The sequence below is a fragment of the Urtica dioica genome, chromosome 4 (genome assembly GCF_054948205.1).
Source record: "Urtica dioica subsp. dioica isolate 48M chromosome 4, U.dioica_male_clone48M_v1_H2, whole genome shotgun sequence".
Lineage (NCBI taxonomy): Eukaryota > Viridiplantae > Streptophyta > Magnoliopsida > Rosales > Urticaceae > Urtica > Urtica dioica.
In genome coordinates, this window is record NC_142759.1 from 20378506 (window position 1) to 20400449 (window position 21944).

General features: G+C 37.4%; 3 protein-coding genes and 1 pseudogene across 3 annotated transcripts; 2 read left to right on the forward strand and 2 right to left on the reverse strand.

Annotated features, from left to right (window-relative positions):
• Positions 1 to 9405: 9405 nt before the first annotated feature.
• Positions 9406 to 10814, forward strand: PRPS20 (chloroplast 30S ribosomal protein S20). The gene is made up of 3 exons (XM_089610684.1): positions 9406 to 9656; positions 9729 to 9901; positions 10356 to 10814. The coding sequence occupies exons 1-3, from the start codon at positions 9431 to 9433 to the stop codon at positions 10587 to 10589; spliced, it is 633 nt and encodes a 210-aa protein (XP_089466810.1). The 5' UTR covers positions 9406 to 9430; the 3' UTR covers positions 10590 to 10814.
• Positions 10815 to 11130: 316 nt separating this feature from the next.
• Positions 11131 to 13450, reverse strand: LOC149401115 (Tetratricopeptide repeat (TPR)-like superfamily protein). Its single transcript, XM_089612646.1, has 2 exons — positions 12440 to 13450; positions 11131 to 12009 (listed from the first exon to the last, which is right to left on the reverse strand). Exons 1-2 carry the CDS (start codon positions 13336 to 13338, stop codon positions 11367 to 11369), a joined length of 1542 nt encoding a protein of 513 aa, XP_089468772.1. The 5' UTR covers positions 13339 to 13450; the 3' UTR covers positions 11131 to 11366.
• Positions 13451 to 17200: 3750 nt separating this feature from the next.
• Positions 17201 to 18542, reverse strand: LOC149401116 (uncharacterized; annotated as a pseudogene).
• Positions 18543 to 19201: 659 nt separating this feature from the next.
• Positions 19202 to 20357, forward strand: LOC149401117 (uncharacterized). The gene is made up of 2 exons (XM_089613277.1): positions 19202 to 19486; positions 19583 to 20357. The coding sequence occupies exons 1-2, from the start codon at positions 19202 to 19204 to the stop codon at positions 20315 to 20317; spliced, it is 1020 nt and encodes a 339-aa protein (XP_089469403.1). The 3' UTR covers positions 20318 to 20357.
• The last annotated feature ends 1587 nt before the right edge of the window (positions 20358 to 21944 follow it).

A 21944-nucleotide genomic window follows, 5' to 3' on the forward strand; every position in this document is an offset into this window, starting at 1 on the left:
GAGGGGTGTCGTGCAGTGGTCTGAGATGTGGGAAATTACGTCGTACGAGGGTAAACACTCATGTGTGCGTGTTGTTCGAACAGCGGGCCATCGAGGAGCGGCACCATGGGTCATCGATCACGTATTTAAAGACAAGTACTCAATTAACTCTATGGCGGAGTATTCGGCGCATAACGTCAGGGAAGAAGTGAAGACAAGATGAGGTGTGAACATATCGTATTTGAAAGCTTGGAGATCCATGGAGAAAGCTATTGGGTACGTGCGGGGTACGCCGGAACAATCGTACCAGAAGTTACCGTCTTGGCTGTACATGTCGAAGCAAAAGAATCCTGGGACGTTAACAAACTTTGTGCAAGATGGTGACAAATTCAAGTATGCTTTCTTTTCCATTGGGGCGTGTCGTAGAGGCTTCAAAGCATGTCGGCCAGTCATAGCATTGGACGGTGCATTTCTGAAGACAAAATACGGCGGACAGTTGCTTTGCGCAATTGCAATGGATGGGAATTCACAATTATATCCACTTGCATTTGGAGTTGTAGATAGCGAGTGTCATGCTTCTTGGATTTGGTTTTTGAGAAGATTGCGAGAAGCTATCGGTGAAGACGTACCTAATTTGGCATTCATATCCGATCGCCACGTTAACATCATACATGGTGTCGAGGTTGTGTTTCCTGGTATCCCTCACGGAGCATGTTACCATCATTTACAACTGAATGTCCAACACAAGTTCAAGACAGACCATTGTCGCTTTGAACTTTACTATGCTGCTTACGCCTTCAGTAAAACAACATTCAAAGCTAATTTTAGACAGTTGAGACGTAAGGATGTCGAGATGGCAAAGTATCTCGAAGAAGTTGGTGTCGATCGGTGGGCCAGAGCTTTATTTCCTGGAAAACGGTAAAAGTCTAGAACTTCTTTTGTACTGAATTTTTAATGTCGTTGATTATATAAATCAAGTATGTTTTATATAGGTACGACCTAATGACGAGCAACAACGCAGAACGCTTCAACAACAAAACAAGGAATGCTAGGACGTTTCTCATTACGACGTTGCTCGAGTTTATTCGATTCACACTCCAAACTTGGTTTTTCGAACGAGAAGAGATAGCGCAGAAGTTGAACACAAAATTGACACCAACGTGGCAAAATGATCTCGCACAGCTAAATAATAAGGCACGGTTCGTCAATGCGTACGGGCTTGGTCTATATGAATGTCATGTCAAAGACGCAAGAGGTGATTTCGATGTAGACCTTATGGCGAAGACATGCACTTGTGGACTACCACAACAATTGAATATCACGTGCGAGCATTCTATCGCAGCATCCCAACATCGAAGCGTGGACATGTACTCATTATGCAGTGACTTTTATTTGAAGGAGATATGGATTGAGATGTACAAGGAAGTCATATATCCGGTTGGCAATGAAGATCAATGGGATGTCCCGGATGAGATAAAAAAACATGAAAGTTTCGGAACCCGTTGAAAAGAAGCAAGCCGGTCGACCGAAAAAAAGTAAACAAGGAAGAAGAATGATTAATCGATACACATATCAAGGCGAAAAGATCGTTATCCAGGGAAAATGCGGGAAATGTGGTGGTAGGGGACATAATAGAAAAACATGCACTTGGAGGGATTAAAACTTTAGACATGGTGTTATTTTTTAAGTTTAAAACTTTAACGTTTATTTGAGTGACCTTTTTATTTCATTTAATGGAGTGTCATCCGTCTCATGGACCTTTTTTCGATTCAACTCTGGAAAGCATTAAGTTTCAAGGTTTCAGTTAATTATCTATTTCTCTTCTCATCACATCATGAATTATTGTATTGCAAGGGAAGTAGTAGCGGTGGCTCTAACGTTTGAGTTTTACGACTTGAGTTGTCAAATGGATCGTGCGATTATGCCTACTATTTTATTCGAGTTCTAAACATGTTTATAAGGTACGATAAAAACACATTCAATCAATAGTCAACAAACCATCTCGATAATATGTTTATAAGGTACTATTACATACAAAACCAAAAAGATAAAACAAAAAACATCTGAAAATACAAAATCACGGGATAAGGTGATTGTAGAATAAGTCCACGGACCATTTCTTCCTGAACGTTCTCATATTGACACTTTGAAGAGTGTCAAATGATTCGTTCAGTACTATGTGCTCGACATACTTCACTGCGAACATCCCGCAATCACCGCTACAATACAAAAATAAGTAAAAGAATTTGTCAAACTTGTCAAAAAACGTGTCTAAAAAAAGTTGTAAAATAAAAACAAACTTGTCAAAAAAACACTTTTTAAAAAGAACTTGTAAAAAATCTTGTACAAAAAAAAAAAAAAAAACAAACTTGTAAAATAACTTTTCAAAAAAAGTTGAATAACATAACTTGTAAAAAAAAAACAAACTTCTAAAATAACTTGTCAATAAAAACATAATTGTTTAAAACTTGCCAAAAAAAGTTTAATAAACTTGTCAAAAAAACTTTTTAAAAATAACGTGTAAAAAAAAAAACTAACTTGTAAAAAATTTGTAACAAAAAATGTAAACATGTTTACCCGTAGCACATTGTGAGACATTTTGATCGACGAGCCACGTCGGGTTAGTGAACTTAATTTCACCGTGCTCACTCTCCCGGTAAGAGTGGGGATGGTTCTTGAAGAAACCACCTATGGCCACACTCCTAGCAAATGCTTGTTGTCAATGGTGCCCACAAGAAGAGTTGTAATCTTTATTTTGTACATTTGATGTAATAAAGTCTCATGAAGACTCTTGCTTGTAATTGCTTATTCATGAATAAAAAGTTGAAACGTTCATTCATTCTTCCGTGTCTGTTTGAAGCTTTATGATAAAACATTAGTCTTTAGTCCATAAACAAACTAAACAACTTACGAAGAGACAAATATAGATTTGCATGAACAAACTCTTCGTAGTTTGCTTAAAACGATATATTCGCAATCTAAGGGTCAAAGGACTATTGACCTCAGTATGATTGTTAGAAGAATCTATGATGTCTGGTTATGAGGCATTGAGAGTTGGAGACTCTTTAGTTCTTCTAGGTATCTTCCGAAGGTACTGAATTGACCAGTGCACTTCTACCCTATCCATAGCTGCAGCTCTCGACTATGAGATCTGGCAAATGGATGTCAAGACAGCCTTCCTGAATGGCAATCTTGACGAGCGCATTTACATGGCTCAACCAGACGGTTTCGTGGAAGAAGGTCAACAGACCAAGGTTTGTGAGTTACTTACGTCCATTTATGGACTAAAGCAAGCATCTAGGTCATGGAATATCAGATTCGATGAAACTGTGAAAAGCTTCGGCTTTGAACAGTCAATAGATGAGCCTTGTGTTTACAAGTTAATACACGAAGGCAAAGTTGTGTTTCTGGTGCTATATGTCGATGATCTACTACTCATTGGTAATGACATGGGTAAGTTATCTGAGGTTAAGGTCTGGCTGGCAAAACAATTCGATATGAAGGATCTAGGAGAAGCCGCGTACATTCTGGGGATCCAAATCTTTCGAGATAGGAAAAATCGGACACTGTCACTCTCTCAGGCATCTTATATTGATAAGGTAATGGATCGCTTCTCGATGCAAGACTCCAAGAAGGGCCAAACACCCTTTAGGCATGGAGTCTCACTCTCTAAGGACCAGTCTCCCAAGACTGCACAAGAGATTGAAGACATGAGGAAAATTCCTTACGCCTCTGTCGTAGGAAGCCTCATGTATGCTATGCTTTGCACTAGACCTGACATCTGTTTCGCCGTTGGCGTAGTTAGCCGTTTCCAATCCAACCCTGGACCCGAGCACTGGATTGCTGTTAAGCATGTTCTTAAGTATCTTCGAAGAACTAGGAACTTGATGCTTACATACTTAGGTACTGACCTGACTATGACGGTATATACCGACTCCGATTTTCAAGCGGATAAGGATTCCAGGAAATCCACTTCGGGATCTGTGTTCATCCTTAATAGTGGAGCTATTGTGTGGAGGAGTATTAAGTAATCTTGCATTGATGACTCCACAATGGAAGCAGAATATGTGGCTGCTTGTGAAGCATCCAAAGAGGCTGTATGGCTTAGAAAATTCCTTAAGTATTTGGAAGTTGTTCCAAACGTCGACGAGCCCATGACCCTTTATTGTGATAATAGTGGGGCTGTCGCTAACTCAAAGGAACCTCGAAGCCATAAGCGCTCTAAGCATATTGAGAGGAGATATCATTTGATTCGAGAGATCGTGCAGCGCGGAGACGTGGAAGTGAAGAAGATCTCAACGGTGGACAACCTAGCATATCCATTCACAAAGGCCCTAGCGAACAAGGTCTTCGACCAACATCGAGAGGGATTAGGCATGAAGGACTACACACATCTTCTTTAAGTCAAGTGGGAGTTTGTTGTCAATGGTGCCCACAAGAAGAGTTGTAATCTTTATTTTGTACATTTGATATAATAAAGTCTCATCAAGACTCTTGCTTGTAATTGCTTATTCATTAATAAAAAGTTGAAACGTTCATTCATTCTTCCGTGTCTATTTGAAGCTTTATGATAAAACATTAGTCTTTAGTCCATAAACAAACTAAACAACTTACGAAGAGACAAATATAGATTTGCATGAACAAACTCTTCGTAGTTTGCTTAAAACGATATATTCGCAATCTGAGGGTCAAAGGACTATTGACCTCAGTATGATTGTTAGAAGAATCTATGATGTCTGGTTATGAGGCATTGAGAGTTGGAGACTCTATAGTTCTTCTAGGTATCTTCCGAAGGTACTGAATTGACCAGTGCCCTTCTAGAGACAAGATAAGAACAAACCATTTAACCTCTTATGTCTCGAAGTCACTACGTATGAATTGCATCGTGCTTACCTTAATCCTGAAATGAGACATGCCATTTCACACCTTAGTATTCTCATTTGAGAAAGTCAGAGTTCGGACTCACTATGTGATTCCGAACAAGGCCTATTGGTGAAGTACTAAGTTGTGAGAATGTCATGAGTAACTTTGTGAAGTTCTCATAGATATGGAATTCATGTACAAGATTGCTGAAATGCAATGTATATCACCTCATGCTTTGTTCCTTGGAGTGTGAATAAATGAACTGGCCAGTGTCCAAATTGAGTCTTGACTCTTTTGGATGAAACAATGTGACTTGTTAGCTCCTCGTCAATACATTGTTTCTAACTTATTCACAAGTGACAAATGAGTTGAGGAAATAACAGCTAGAAGGGTAAAATGGTAATTTTGTAAATCCCGACTAGCTGATGATATTCATGAAGGGTAAACACTGATAATATTATGTGGATCCACTCATTACAAATAGGTTGAATTTTTTAGTAGAAAATAAATTCATTTGAACCGAGAGATTTTCAGTGTCAACTCTTTAGTGGAGTCAGTTGACATTAAGCTAAACTTGGAAAAGGTTTGTGAACTTTTGAGTCCAAGTATTTAGCTCAAGCTTTGTTCATTTGGATCCATGAGGTCACTGTCACGAATCACATCGAGTAGGAATAGTTAAACTGGAAGCTAAGTCAAAACAAGAACGAAAATTGTCAAAATGGTATTTTTGTCTTTTGAGACATAGGATGAAATGAATGTCAATAAATTTTTTGACATGGTCATTTGATGACAAGTAACACTCGGCCAAAATTAGATTTATTGGGCCTTGTGGATTAATTCCATTTCATAAGAATTTTATTGAAAATTCTTAATGGGCTTTTTTTCATGTTGTCATGAATAAATGGAAAAGCTTCTAGAAGCCTTTTCTAGACCACTTGGGCGCCCAACATACCCAAAGAAAGAGAGAATATTTTGTGCATGAATGTATGAAGATATTTGCCAAAAGAAAAAGAGGAAACAAATTTCCTATACAAGGCATGGGAAATTTCGGCCATGTAGAGAAAAAGGGAAGCCAAATAAAAGAGGAAACAAATCCAAGGACTTGCTTGGCAAGTCTTGGCCGCCCAAATGAAGGAGAAGAAAAGGAAATTGGCTCATGAATATGTGATATTTTATAGAAGACGAAACTACCTTATTGAAGGTGAGACCACTCCTATAAATAGGAGCCTTATTCTTCACATTTCATTCATCCCAAGTTCTAGAGATTTGAGAGCTTCTTTCTCTAGCTTGGCCGATCCTCTCTCTCTCTCTCTCTAGTCAATTTCGTTTTATTGTTTTGGCACCTAGGTCCTCATTTGACCTAGAGTTTAGCTCTGCGACTTCAAGACTCGTTCTTAAGTCGTAGTGTTTAAAAGTGCCCACTCACTAATTCCTTTTATTTCGAGTGATTTAGTGATAGAAACTTTCGTGGTTGCTCGAGTTGCCGAGGAAAGAAAGAGAGACGTGCTGCGAAGGAGACGAACGTTTTCAACCTTCCGAAGGCTCATCAACATTCAAGCTTCTAAAGAGGTTAGTAAATTTATTATGCTCATATTAGTTTTATTTACATGTGCTTGCACTTTGTCTAGGTTAGTAAAAACTGTTTTACTTGAAAAAGAAAATTTTTAAAATTCCGCCGCTTAACGAAGCGTTAAACTTTTTCTTAAACCCTAGATCAATTCCAACAATGTTCGAGTCCAAGTCTGAATAATAAATATTTTAACAATGTTAAGTAACCCTTATAATTTAATTAACCACAAATAAAGGTAATAATGTGAGTAACATTATATTTTACGTACATCCATCATCTCCGTGAAGTCCTTTTGATTAATCGACGACTGCATGAGATCCTTTTGGCAATCGAGGACAGTAATGGTCCAGGCCTCGATGCCGATCCGAAATGTGAACCAATGAAGGTTCTTGAAGTTCATGACGAACAGGATCTCGCGAGCACCATCCCAAGGCAAAATATCGGTGTCCCTATACCCAGTCATCGGGGTAATAGTTGCCCTCATGTCCCAGTCCATGGGTTCGGGCTCTGCTCCCAGCTCGATGGCATTCTTGATGTTCGCTTCTTCCTTTGTGAATCGGACGTACACGTGCTGGACCCACCGACAATCCATGATTCGGACGTCTTGCCGATATCCGTCGAGAGCTCGTTGGCGAGCCCGAATCATGTGAATTATAGCATCAATATGCTGAGACATAACAACCATTTAGCGTTATTTTAAATTAATAGGGAATGCAAAATATAATAAATAACGTACCGAATCATGTAGCCATCTGGTTTCTGTCAATATCGTGTCGAAGAAATTCGCGTCTCCGTCGCACATCTTCAGGCGAGTAGACTCCATGAACTTGCCGTCACCCTTCTTTGTCCGCAACCACTTAACGAAATTATTAAACTCCTTTAGCCTCACGTCCTTCAACGGGTTGAACTTGGGGATCGGCTTTTCTAAATACTTGGGCCTCGTCGGATCAGTGAAATCGGCTCAACGCGACGACTTCTGTCGCACTTTCCGATCTGGACGTGGCGGAGTAAGTTGTGCCTTGTGGCTTTTCCTTTTAAGCGGAGTTGTGAGCCGGCGTTGCTTATCCGGAATGTCTTCTCTACAAGGACTCGACGAAGACGTCGACAACCTCGGCGAAGTCACCGGCCTGATCTCCGATCGCTTCGACGACTTGCGATGCGTAGAAGACGGCTTCTTCGACTTCTTCGATGACTCGCGATGCGAAGAAGACAGCTCGTGCGATGATGACGCCGGTTTTTGACCAGCCGCCGGAGGAGGAGGAGGAGGAGGATGAGAATGAGGAGGGGTCCGACGTTTACGACGACCATCAGCTTAGGTCGTGGGAATCTCACCCCCAGGCAAGCCTGTTTCGTCCTCGAACAAAATGTTAAGCCTCTTCCACATATCAAGCTGCAAGTCAAAGTAACAAAATATGTCACGAAATTTAAACTTGTCACAAAAACTAAAAATAAAATAAAATTTAAACTTAACTCTAAAACGTTAAATTAAATTTAAGTTTAACTCTAAAACGTTAAATTAAAGTTAAACTAAAATGATATTTAAACTTAACTCTAAAACGTTAAATTAAATTTAAGTTTAACTCTAAAACGTTAAATTAAAGTTAAACTAAAATGATATTTAAACTTAACTCTAAAACGGTAAATTAAATTTAAGCTTAACTCTAAGATACCCAGAAGATACTCATAGACAAATACGAGCAACCCGAGCTTGAACGCATCGTCATGGCTCTGACATATGTTGAACGCGTTGATTAACGCGCTCAACTTGCATCCGACGACGCCGTTCAAGTGGTCCGTGATCAATCAGTCGCTCTTTCGCTTGTCTTGTTCGGCTTTGGTCGGACCGTCTTCATAGCTCATCCCTGAGACGAGTGCGTACTCGAGGCATCCAAATCTTACTCGTTTGCCTCCGATACCAAAATGTATCCCCCCCGTACCGTCGCCTCGATCTTCTTTTGAAGGAGAGTATGTACGAGTACCGATGAGAAACCAAGCTCGCTCTCCGAAAAAAATTGCTCGAACGGAGTCTCGAGGATTCGATCTTTTATCCCGAGCTCATCGAATCTCCTCCGTACCAGCTTCAAGATCCCCGTCCCACCGTAGGTGATACGCCCCGGGAATGAGACGTTGTATATGTAGTTCAAATTGTCCTAAAAAAACAACAAAATTAGGTCAGAATCATAATTCATCGTATGACATCGTACAGACTCGTATAGCATTGTAAGACAAAAAAATTTACATTTTTCTTAAAAACTATTGTACGACATCGTATCGTATCGTACGACATCGTATGGCATTGTACGATATCGTACGACAATTTTTTAAGAAAAACTTAAACCCATCGTACACCATCGTACCACATCGTATCGCATCATGCAGCTCTATGAATTTCATCGTACGACATCGTACATCATCGTACGATACATGATTCTCATCGTATTTCAACCCCAATTTTTAACCCTAACTTTCTAAATCCGATCCAAAACAGCTCAAATAACCACAAATCAGATGGATCCTATGTCCTAATACCTATTCTGACTATTTTCGATGAGATTTAACAAGAAATTAGTTGAAAAACTCACCTTTTTCGACGTTTTGAGAGCTCGGGATTTCTGAGCATCACCACCGCCGGAGATTGAAGCTTGTTTATCGTACGCCATCGTAGTATATCGTATGGAATCGTATGAGATCGTACGGGTTTGATTTCGTTTTTTTCGTTTTTTTTCGCGTGAGTAGAGAGAGAGAGAGAAAGAGAGAGAGATATCGGTTCTTTTATGTTCAAATGGTCTAGGGTATTTTTGTCCGGTTTTGACCCAAAAATCCATTTTCAGATATTTCATTAAGTTAAGTTCTAAATTAGATATTTAATGGATTATTAAGCTTAATTCATAAAATTTCTCTTTCTAAATTCATAACTTTAAATTGACTATTTAAAAAGTAAATCAAAACACAATTTCATATGGAGGTTTTCGCTCCGGGGTAAATAAGTAATTTTAGGGAAATCCGAACCTATGGATAATGTATGTATGTAATGCAAGGAAGAAGATGAAATCCCACACACACACACACCAAGAGAGAATCGCTTTGCTTTGCTTGCGAGAGAAAATGGCAGCTTCAATTCAGTGTTGCTTCGCTGTTCCTTCGAAGCTCAGATCTCTCTCTATCAATTCCTCTTCTTCTTCGTCAATTCGCTTGAGCTCTCTCAGCTTCTCCGCCAATCTCTCCCACACTCTCTTCTCCAAAGGTACTCATTCCCGAGAAAATGTTTTCGTTAGGAAGCTGAGAGTTGAGTGATTCTGTGTCTGTGCGTTTTCAGGAGGTTTGTCGATGAACGCAGCTCAAAGGGCGAAACGACAGTCTTTGGTTGTCGTTTGCGAAGCGGTTACGACGAAGAAAGCCGATTCGGCTGCGAAGAGGGCTCGCCAGGCTGAGAAAAGGCGTCTTTACAACAAAGCTCACAAATCCGAAGTCAGAACCAGGATGAAGAAGGTTTTCATTGTCTTTTTCTCTCCCAATCTCTAATTTCATACTTGACATTGCTTGAATTCAGTGCTTTTGTGATAAATTTTTAACTTAAGTTTGTGCCTTGCTGAATTCTGCGTTTGTTTGTTGATAAGATTATGTGCCAATTGGCCTCTTCGAATAATCTATTGAATTCTTAGAATTCTGTGAAAAGTTGACGTAATTGGTACAGCAAGAACTCGTAATAGTCACTTGCAGAGATATTGAGGCTTAGTTTCACTAGTGAACTTATCGAAACTCTTACCAGAAGTTGCAGTAACTCGAAGTGAACGGAATACCGATGCGATGTCAGATACGTCCATATAGAAATCACCAACTTAGTTCGTTTCTGGATTCAAATTGAATTTGAACAAGCACGTCGAATGTATTCAGTTGCACCAAAACAAGCAAAAATATATTGACATGTATGGAATTTGATCAGGTTTTGGAAGCGTTGGAGTCGCTGAGGAAGAAACCGGAAGCTCAGGCTGAGGAAGTGATTCCGATAGAGAAACTGATAGGCGAAGCGTACTCGGTGATAGACAAGGCGATAAAGGTGGGATCTTTGCACAGAAACACCGGAGCTCGCAGAAAGTCTCGTCTCGCCAGAAGAAAGAAAGCCGTCGAAATCCACCATGGATGGTACGCCCCTTCTGACCCGGCCTCAACCGCTTGATTATATACAACCCGGCCGGAGAGTTTCAAACGATGAGATCATTAGCACCTCGGATTTTGTCATATAAGATATTTCCTCTTCTTTTTTTTTTTATTCAAGCTGTTGTGTTGCACATAATTTTTGAATCTTTCGTCTTACTTTTCTTGGTAGTGAAAGTTTTTGCTTGAGGCCTTTTTCATGCTGTCTTGTGAATGTACTAGAGCTTGCAATTATTGATTCTTGGTTCTTGTTTTAACAACAATATGACCAATTTCCGATTAAAAAAAAAACAACAAAACTTGGATTTGGATTAAAATACCGGGACTGGCAATATTTAATATAATATAATTAAAAATAATATTTATCCCTATTCAAATGGAAATATTGAGGAGCTTATCAAGAAAATATTAAATATTAACTTGAAGAACATGTATGACTTCATAAATTGGAAAACCAGCTATGAATTGAAGCTGATGTTTTTTTTAACCGATAAGTGAATTTTAACTCGTTAGCGACTATGTATATACACACACACACACACACACACACACATATATAGGTTATGCTGTGATCTTATTGTTTCTGGCTCTTTTTCTAAGATTTTGAAGTCCTAACTCCTAAGACCCTTTTCCAAAGGTGTTGCAATCTCTCACATAGACCTTTTAGAGATTGAAATCAGCTTCAGTTCCTTCCTTTTGGTTTATATTTTTCTTTAAAAAGCTGCTTGAAGAAAACGTGCATGACTTGAAACAATAAATGTGCACAAAAAATTCTCCACAAAATCTGTCATTATCATCATCATCTTTTCCTCATCGGCCTTCCCGATCGTCGTCGAACTTGGCTCCTCGTCTCTGCCAATTTAGGCACGCCCATCAAAATATCGGTCCTCGGCTCCGGCTTCATTCCCTTGGACTTCATCAACTTGTAGTACCGAGCCGCGTCGTCGTTCCTCCCTTTCTGCTTCAGCCAGTGAATCATAATCGTGTAAGACCGTTCATCGGGCCCGAAACCCCGACTCTCCATCTCGTTCCACGTCTCAATCGCTCTCTCCTCGCGATCCCAATCCAAATAAAGCCTCATCACGAGATTATACATGTCGCCGTTCATTTTGACCCCGTTCTTTTCCATCCTCTTCAACAAGCCCGGGACTTCCTCGGCTCTACCGACCGACCTGAGCAAGAACCCGAAAGTCACTTGGTTGGGAGAAATCTCCTTTCCCATTTCGCCCCCGCGTTCCATTTCTTCGAGAATCTCATTCACTTTTTCCGTTCTCCCGATCTTGATCATGTACTTGATCAGCGTATTGTAGGTCGCCGTGGTGGGCTCGCAGCCTCGCTCAGGCATCGATCTCAGAAGCTCCAGTGCCTCAGGAATCCTGTTCTTGAAGCACAGCGCGTTGATCATGTTATTGCAGATGATCACGTCAGGCTCGCACCGGTTCCTGCGCACAAGCTTCAAAATATTATTGGTATCTCATGGTATCACTAAAATTCATAGCTCGGTAAAAAATCAATAATAACAATATCTAGGCGGTGTTATATAGCTAATTTTTTCAATTTACTCGAGTCATAAGCATATTTCATTTTGTCATGTTCTATTTTTTTTTTTATCAGAATAACCATATTTTTATAAATAAGCTACTCGATATTTCTAGTCGTATATTGTACAAGCTCAAGAATCACTAGCGATTAAAAGATGTTATTTGAATATCGATAAATATGATTTTCTTTTATAATATTATTTTATAAAATATGTATGGTTACTGGTGCCTCTGTAAATTTTGATCGGTAAAATCGATATGATTATATCAAATAACCATGGCCGGTATATAGGTAAAATCAAATCAGAGTATTGGTATTTGTAATCCTGACCTGCGCATGAATTCGAAGAGATTGAGCGCCGAACCGAGCTTCCCTTTCTTGGTGAGAGCGTTGATGAATATCCCGAACGTGAAGATGTCGGGACGGGTCTTCGATTCGAGGATGTCTTTCCAAACCCGTTTCGCCTCGTGGGCGTTCCCTCGGATGCACCACCCGTTGAGGACAGTGTTCCACGCCTTGATATCCGAGCCGAACTTGGCTCGGTTATGATGGAAGAACGTCTCGGCGTCTTCGACGTGCTTGTACCGGCAAAGCCACATCAAAAGGGTCTGAAACGCCCAAGCGTCCGAATTGGATTCGAGCCCAAACTCTCGTCTCCGGCGGAAGATCTCGATGGTTTCCTCGACTTTGTGAGCCGCGGCCAGCCGGTGCAGGAGGATCGTGTAGGTGACTTTGTCTGGGGGAATTTCTCTCTGCGGCATTTTGTCGAGCACTTGGCGGGCTTCTTCGAACCGGTTCATTTTTCCCAAAATGTCGATGAGTTCGTTGTACGATTTGAGCCCCGGAGATAATTCTTCGCCGGCGTGAGGTTTCAAGGCCCAATTGAAGAAGGTCAAGGCTGGTCTCCAATCAGATCGGTGCCGGTGAAGAACTTTTAGGAGAAGCTTCTCCGACACCGGACCGACGGCGAGATCTAGGGCTTTCTCGATCTCTTCCGGCGACTTGTCCCGCCGGAACTTCATGACGTTTTGAATCCACTCCGCCACTTCGTTCTCGCTCCGGTCTCCTGCTTCGGCAGCAGTGGAGAGCGAGCGAAAGCGCCGACGAGGGTTTTCAGTGCGGCCATGGGAGTTGGTGATCGGAGGTTTACCGTTTTGGGGGCTAAGGAGGGTCTGAAAGTCTCGAGCTTTGGAGTAGAAGTTGAGGGTTCTGGAAGTTGTACGGATCATTCTTTTGGCGGGAAAATACTCATAGCAGGACTTGAAATATCGTTTTCATTCCATTCTGTCATACATGGTGGTATTTTGGAGCAAGTATATAAATTTTAATTTTTTTTTTCTTCGTAATACTAGCTCGATGCAATTCATTAGAAAAAATATATAATACCCGTATACAAACATCTTCCAGCAAAGAAGAGTAAGACTTAAAAATAAACATTTAGAATCCGATGAATACATGCCGTGTGAGAATTCCCGACAACCAAAAGATAGATCACACAAAAATCCGAGCAACTAGGACATGTTTGGTAGAAAATAAAAAATGGAATGGAATGTGAATGAGAATAAGAATGGGAATAAGAATGGAATGTAAAATATTTTTCACTTGTTTGGTTTATTTTTTTAATCTCAAAACATTAGAATGGAATGACTAATAATTTGACCAAAATACCCTGATCTGTTCATCTTCCCCATTAAAAAAAACCCTCAAACGAAATTTCTGGAAGGAATCCTATATGTGAATTGGATTGGATCTACAATTGAGTTTAGCATTTCTTATGCTCAAATGCTCAGCCCACTGTCGTGAACATATATATATATATATATATATATATATATATATATAAAATAAAATAGGTATGACTCACGGAGGCCATGGATGGACAAAAAGAAAAGCTTGAGAGTTGATTGAAAAGAAAATCGACAAGACCTGGAATGCCCAAAACGATTCAGACTAAAAAATTATGAAAAGAAAGCAGAAAAATGGAGGCCGACTCCTAAACGAGGAGTAATCGTTCATACAGTACGATTCTTCTGAAAATCGGAAGCTTCCGACGTTGTTATCACCCTCAACGAGTTCGTTGTTAAATCTCGGTGGCTGACTATTCGCCGGAAATGGTAACGGTCAGAAAAGTTCCTCGTTGCCTGCACTCGTCCAGGAAGTTGAAGAGAAATGAGCAAACTCTTTTCTAAATTGGAAGCTTCTTACGTTGTTATCATCGTCGACGAGTTCATTGTTGGGTCTCGCTGGCTAGCGATTCGCCGGAAATGGTAACGGTCGGTGAAAATTCCCGTCGCTGGACTCGTCCGGGAAGTGGAAGATATATGAGCGATTTTTATTTTTTAAAAAAAATTATAATATGTTTTGTTTGAAAAATATGAGTGGGGCAATTTTGGGATATTAAATTGTTACCGATGGAATGAGTGATTCATCTCACCTACTGAAGTAATGGGGATTCACTTAAAATGGATGAATGATGATTACATAGAGTGATGATTACTATTTAATTAACTAAACCAAACAATATATTTGATTCCATTCCATTCCATTCCATTCCGGCCTGATTCTATCAAACCAAACATGCCCTAAGGTTGTGTTTGGTAGTTAACTCAAAAAAATTTTGTTTTCTATTTTCTAATTTTTGTAGTTGTACTGAAAAATTATTTTGCAATTGTTTTCAAAAAGCTATTTGGTACAGTTTTCATTTTTGTTTTTGAGCAAGTGAAAAAACTGAAAAAAAATGTTTGGTATAGTTTTCATTTTTGTTTTTGAAAGAATGAAAAGAGAAGATGAGGAGAATGAGAAGAGAAGAGAAGAAAAAAATTTACAAAAACACATTTTATTTGTTTTCAGTTTTCTTTACTTTTATACAAAACAACTTCAAAATTTTTTGAAATTTTTTTCCGAAAAATTAAAACAAACACATTTTCACTTTTTGTTTTCAATTTTTTCAACTCAAAAAGTGAAAAACAGTTTTTGGAATGAAAACCAAACACAACCTAATAGCTCTTTCACAATCCCTCTTAAGTTAATGGATTAACCAAAATACTCGAAGACCAAACCAATTGTGGAGAAAGACGTTTGGTACCGCTAAAAGACCGACATCAAACTCAAACTAGAAACATGAAAGATGATTACGTCATATTCGGGATACGAAAACCACTCTAGGACAATATACATAGCTCTAAACTCTAAACACCCCAAATGCAATCACCTCCTCAAGTTCGAAATCAACAGATTAAACGGTTGTTCGCAGTAGAATCTCAAAGATTTGAGGCTGATGAACAACTCAATATCTTAACTTCGTTCATTAAGCGCTTGGAATTCTAGAAGAACTTCAATGGAAAAGCGCCCAATGCTAAAAAGAAGAACAAACTCTATGTAACATCTACCAAACAATAACAAAGACGAAAAAAAAACTCTACATCTGAAATTCTAAAGGGAAATAAAAAAAAAAACTTAACAAAAAAAAATGTAAGATACCATTCGAAACACCAAATCCACTAAAACCCAACCAGACCTCAAACTATGAAATTGGATAAAACTCCATTTGACCTGACAGAGAACTTTGGGACACTGGAAGAAGCAGAGGAACGATCGGCATTGGCAACTCCGTCGATGAGTTAGCAACTTCATCTCTTCTGTAGAAAATCCGGGAGGTCCGGCCAAATCTAGAGTTCGCAAAGGATACCTGAGTGGACGAAGAGTGGGAGGAAAAAGGGTTGGGAACGAGGACGGAAAAAGCTCTGGGTGTAATTATATTCCGGTTGAGTGATCATTATTTTAGATATACTTGTAAATTTCATAAACTACATAAATAACATTCGATTTTTAAGTTGATAGTATACATTTTTTTTATCCTTAAGATTTCAGACTAATATAGTCTTATATAAATTTTACAATGAGCCGCATTTAGCTGACCACACAAAAAAGGACAAATCAATCACGATGCATATTAAATATACCAAAAAAAAAATAGGTAACTAGCCAATTAAAACGTTTGGGATTGCTATATAGCCAACGTTTAGTAAATCTTAGGTAAATAGTCACAAACATGACGTGGCATTCATGGTTCGTCCTTTCATTGAAATATACGAACGTGGTTATTTACCTAAGATTATGAAACGTTGGCTATATAACAATGTAAAACTATAAATATGACTATATACCTAATGGGCTTTTAAATATATTATTGTCTTATACACATAAATTAATTTTTAAACTATAATTTTAAAATATTAATTTCATGCATCATCATCACACTATTAAGGATTTAGTCGTTAGGCTTTTTATATCTTGCAATAAAGGTATTATATTATGGGATTTTATTAATTCGAATTCGAGTTGATGAATAATGCAATTAGAATTTAATTTTGTAAATTCATTATCCCAAAATTATCTTAATACCTAACTATAATCAGCCTTATCGGGAATTTGTTATTATCGGAATTCAAATCACAATAGCACCGAATCGGATTCTGTATTTAAATAGTCAAATTGAAACGTTGAGTTTGCAAAGTAGTCAACATTTAGTTGATATTACAAAATAGTCATTAGCCGAAATCAACGATCATAGATGGATGAGTATACCCTTTAACCGAGTACAATTTAAATAAACGTTAATTGATTGTCAGATTTTCAATTTACTATTTGATTAATCTTTGAATTGATTTCCTTATCTCTCTCTCCAGCATTTAATCATGAATAAAATATTTGACTTTATTTTATTTATCTCTTAGGCCAACTCCAACCATAACACTATATTTGGTGTTAAATCAACACAACTTTTGTGTTGATTTAGCACCAAATTTTTTTCCAACTCCAACCACAACACCAAATTTCACACTAAAAATACTATTCACCATTATTATATTATTATAACTATACACCTTTTTATTAACAAATATTTAAATAAATAATTATAGTGTCTTTATTTTTAATTACGTGATTAAATTATTTATTACTTGCTAATATTTAACAAAAAATAAAAATTTAAAATAATAAAATTCTGAAATAAAAATTACATTACTTAAAAAACATATTACATCTAAATAATTAAAAAAAACATACATTTGAAATACAGATTACTTCATACTAATTATCAGAATTAGTATATTCGTTCCACAAGTGCTCAATTAATGCATTTCGAAGTTCAATATGAGCATCTCTATTCTTGATTTGTCGGTGTCGAGCTAAGAATTGTTGAAATCGAGCATCTTCATCGTCTGCCATCTCAACTTCTGCATTTGGGACTTCGGCTCGTTCTTCAATGGTTGGACAAACATCACGTCATATTATGCATAATAATACACGATGTCATGATATCATGTAGCGCTTTCTTACTCCATAAGCGGAATGGTCCGGCCACAATTGCAAATCTTGACTTCAATACTCCAAATGCACGCTCCACATCCTTTCTACATGCTTCTTGTTTCATTGCAAACAACTTTATTTTTGGGCCACGGGGATCGTGAATAGTTTGAACAAGGGTCGACCATTTTGGGTATATACCATCAGCTAGATAATAACCCATATTAAATTCTTTTCCATTAATGACATAATTGGCCGGTGGAGCATTACCCTCAGCAAGATTAGCAAAAAGATGGGATGCCTCTAGCACATTAATATCATTATTAGATCATGGTAGACCAAAATATGCATGCCATATCCAAAGATCATAGTCAGCTACTGCTTCTAGAATAATAGTAGGAGATCCACTACGTCCAGCATATTGACCTCCCCAAGCTGTTGGGCAGTTTTTCCACTTCCAATGCATACAATCTAAACTACCCAACATACCTGGAAATCCTCGACGCTCGTTAATGTGGAGTAGCCTTGCAACGTCATTAACATCAGGTGCTCGAAGATAATGGTCTCCAAACACCTCGACCATGGCACGGCAAAATCGCTTCAAGCACACCAAAGTTGTAGACTCGCCAATTTTGATATACTCATCGGTGGAATCTGCTGGTGATCCATACGCTAGCATTCGAAATGCGGCTGTTAGTTTTTGTAAACTAGACAACCCGAGTTTACCGACTCCATCTCTTCGTTGGACAAAGTAATTGTCATGCCTTTGCACTGCATCATGAATACGAAGAAATAAAGCTCTGCTCATTCGAAATCTTTGTCGGAACATCGTCTCTGGGAATCGAGGATTCTCTGCAAAATAGTCGTTGAAGAGATTGCGAGCGGCTTGTTCCCGATCACGGTTAATAACTACATGACCAGGAACAGATCCGCGATGAGAACCTTGGGTATTTAGCAAACGATTTAGCATAAAATTGTTGTTTTCAGTAATTTGATATATGACTTTGTTTTCTAGATCTTCATAAAATTCATTATCTGAAGCAGAAGATGATGAAGAAGAAGATGAAGAAGAAGAAGATGGTATATAAGATGATATATAAGATGAACTACCATATTGAGAATTCATCTTTTTATGAGGATAAGAAGTATACGGTGAAGAAATGATGAAAATTTTCAAGTATGGAACTCATCATTTATAGAGGAAAAAATAGATCTAAAATCTACACCATCGAATTTCTAGATCTACACCATCGAACCAACAAACAAATCTACACCATCGAATTTCTAGATCTAAAATCTAGCCGTTGCACAAGTTGTCACGTCTTGTCTCTTACCATTATCAGAAACCAACAAACAAATCTACACCATCGAATTTCTAGATCTAAAATCTAGCCGTTGCACAAGTTGTCACGTCTTGTCTCTTACCATTATCAGAAACCAACAAACAAATCTACACCATCGAATTTCTAGATCTAAAATCTAGCCGTTGCACAAGTTGTCACGTCTTGTCTGTTACCATTATCAGAAACCAACAAACAAATCTACACCATCGAATTTCTAGATCTAAAATCTAGCCGTTGCACAAGTTGTCACGTCTTGTCTCTTACCATTATCAGAAACCAACAAACAAATCTACACCATCGAATTTCTAGATCTAAAATCTAACCGTTGCATTGTGTTCATCAACTCATTATATAAATAAGACATTTCTGAACTCATTTCATCACAAACTCATTCTTCAACTCATATTCTCACAAACTCATCCTTCAATTCTTTTCTCAAAACATGACTTCAAGTCGCGGTCCTACATATACTGTTCAAGAAGATATGCACTTGTGCCATATCTATCTTGATATTTCTCAAAACCCAATCATAGGGATTTCCCAAAAAAAAGATCAATTTTGGGCAAGAATTGAAGCAGATTACCACTCAAATGGAATCCACAAAGTTAGACCACGAAGATCTTTAGAAAGTAGAATGGCAACCATTCTTAAAGCTGTTTCCAAACTAAGGGGATGTGTTAACCAGATTGAAAATAAGAATCCCAGCGGTGCTTCGGAACAAGACATTGTAAGTATATATTTTGTGGATAATATGAACTCACATTTTTTTTTATTTCTACTTTACTAAATTTTTTAACATTATTCACTTATCAATATGTAATAGTTAACTCAAGCGAAGATGTTATTGGTAGAGGATAAAGATTACAAGAAAGGCTTCAAATTCGATCATGTCTGGCCCATCCTAAAAGGAATTGAGAAGTTCGTTAATAGCAGCTCAAACACCGAGTCACCGGGTCCTAATTTTCCTTCATCGTCATCATTTTCTACCGAGTCACCGGCAACCCCCGGTATGAATTCTTTTGATCTTAACATGAACGATCAAGAAGGTACTTGCAATTTATCTGGAAGGCCAATAGGTGTAAAAAAAGCAAAGAGACAACAAAAAGAGGGAGAAGAATTTAAAAAAATGATGGAGAAAAACAATGATCTTGTTCGATCTATTAAAGATACTAGTTTTGATAGAATTGAGCTTCAAAGACAAAAAAATGAACTTCGGAAGAAAAAGATTGAGCTAGCTCAAATGAAGGAAGAGAATAAAATTTTATTTATGAATTTGGATACTGTATCCGATCCAAATATGCGTGTATTTCTTGAAAAAGAAAAAGAAAAAATTATGCAAAAAAGAGCACAGACAACCCAAGATGAAGAACAAGGAGGGGGTTCTGAATATTATGGATCTCAATATCGAGCATCTAATTATCAACGAGATCAAGCTCATGAAGATCAAGCTCAAGAAGATCAAGCTAATGGAGAACAAGTTCAAGGAGATCAAAATGAAGATTTTACTCAGTATTATAATTTATTGGGTGGAACCGGAAATAATTTTCCAGGCTTTTAAATTATGTTTTTATGTATTTACTATATATTTTGAAATTATGCTATTGATTTTAGTTTATTTTGTGTGTTTAATTTGGACTTTGTAACCTATTTAAGTTTTATTGAATTTTATTTTAATGTGTTTTTGTAGTCAAATTATGAGTTTTGGTGTTCTATAAATATTAATAAGGGTAAATATAAGTATATATATATATATATATATATATATATATGTATGTAAAAATTTTGTTTAGTGTGTAATTAAAATTTAAAAAAAAAAAAAAAAAAAGGTTTGGCGTGATATACAGTGCCACGCTATATATGGCGTGACACTGTATATCACACCATATATAGCGTGTGTTTTACAGTGCGATTGGAGCAACAATAGGGCACTAATTTGGTGATATAGTGGGCGATTGGAGTTGGCCTTAGTCTCTATCTTACACTCTATTTTCTTTTCTTAATTCGTATATCACATATTTGTTTATAACAATTAATATAACAAATAATTAGTTGTGTAGCCATATAAAACACTAGCAATTTGGTTTTAGCCAACTTTTCGCTAATTTCCCGTAAATAGCCATCGTGCTTATGTGACAACTTATTAATTGAATTAGTTTTACCTTTTTGCCCTTACGCTATTTTAATTAGGCAGTTTTTTTTTAATGTTGAATTAAATATTGAAACCGAATAGGGAAGTTTTCAAATTTGAATTTTGAATTTTGAGCAGATTTTGAAAGTTCTCAGCCCATTAATTGTTATGTATTTGGAAATTTTCAGCGTTGATTTTAGGTAATTAGTTTCTAATTTCGTTGCAATTCATTATGGATAAAATCCGTATATATATATATTCTTCATTCGTTGATATTATTTTGTCTTCCATATATTCATAATTTCCAGAATTTTCATGCCCAAAATATTTCCAGAATTTTTTCAGCTTATTTACACGAATATACTGCAAATAGGCTTTGTATTTACAGTGAATATATTGTAAATAAGCTTCGTATTTACACGAATATACTGTAAATATGATTTCTATTTACACGAACATACTGTATAAAAAAAATAAAAATAAAAATAAAAATAAACTGTTCTTCGCGGAGTCCATGATATCGATCGGGACCTTTGGACGCAGATTCTTCTCTTCTCGGAAAATTCAAACAGGGAGCACGAGAGAAAAATAAAATCAGAGCCTGTGATTGAAATTAATCATTCAATTTTAACCAACAAAAATCAATTCAACAGCTTCCAGAATTTTTTTAGTTTTTTTTACACGAATATACTGTAAATAGGCTCTGTATTTACAATGAATATACTGTAAATATGTTTTGTATTTACAATGATTATACTATAAATAAGCTTCGTATTTACACGAATATATTGTAAATATGATTTCTATTTACACGAACATACTATATTAAAAAAAAATTGTTCTTCGCGGAGTCCATGATATCGATCGGGACCTTTGGACGCAGATTCTTCTCTTCTCAGAAAATTCAAACAGGGACAATTAATTGCTTCTAAAAAATATGAATATTAACCGCTTCTCAAACAAATAGAACTAAAGGAATTTTGAGAATCAATTCCCTTACCTCTCTCAGCAAGAAGCTTGTAGATTTGCACATGCGTTCCAGGAACAAGAATGAATT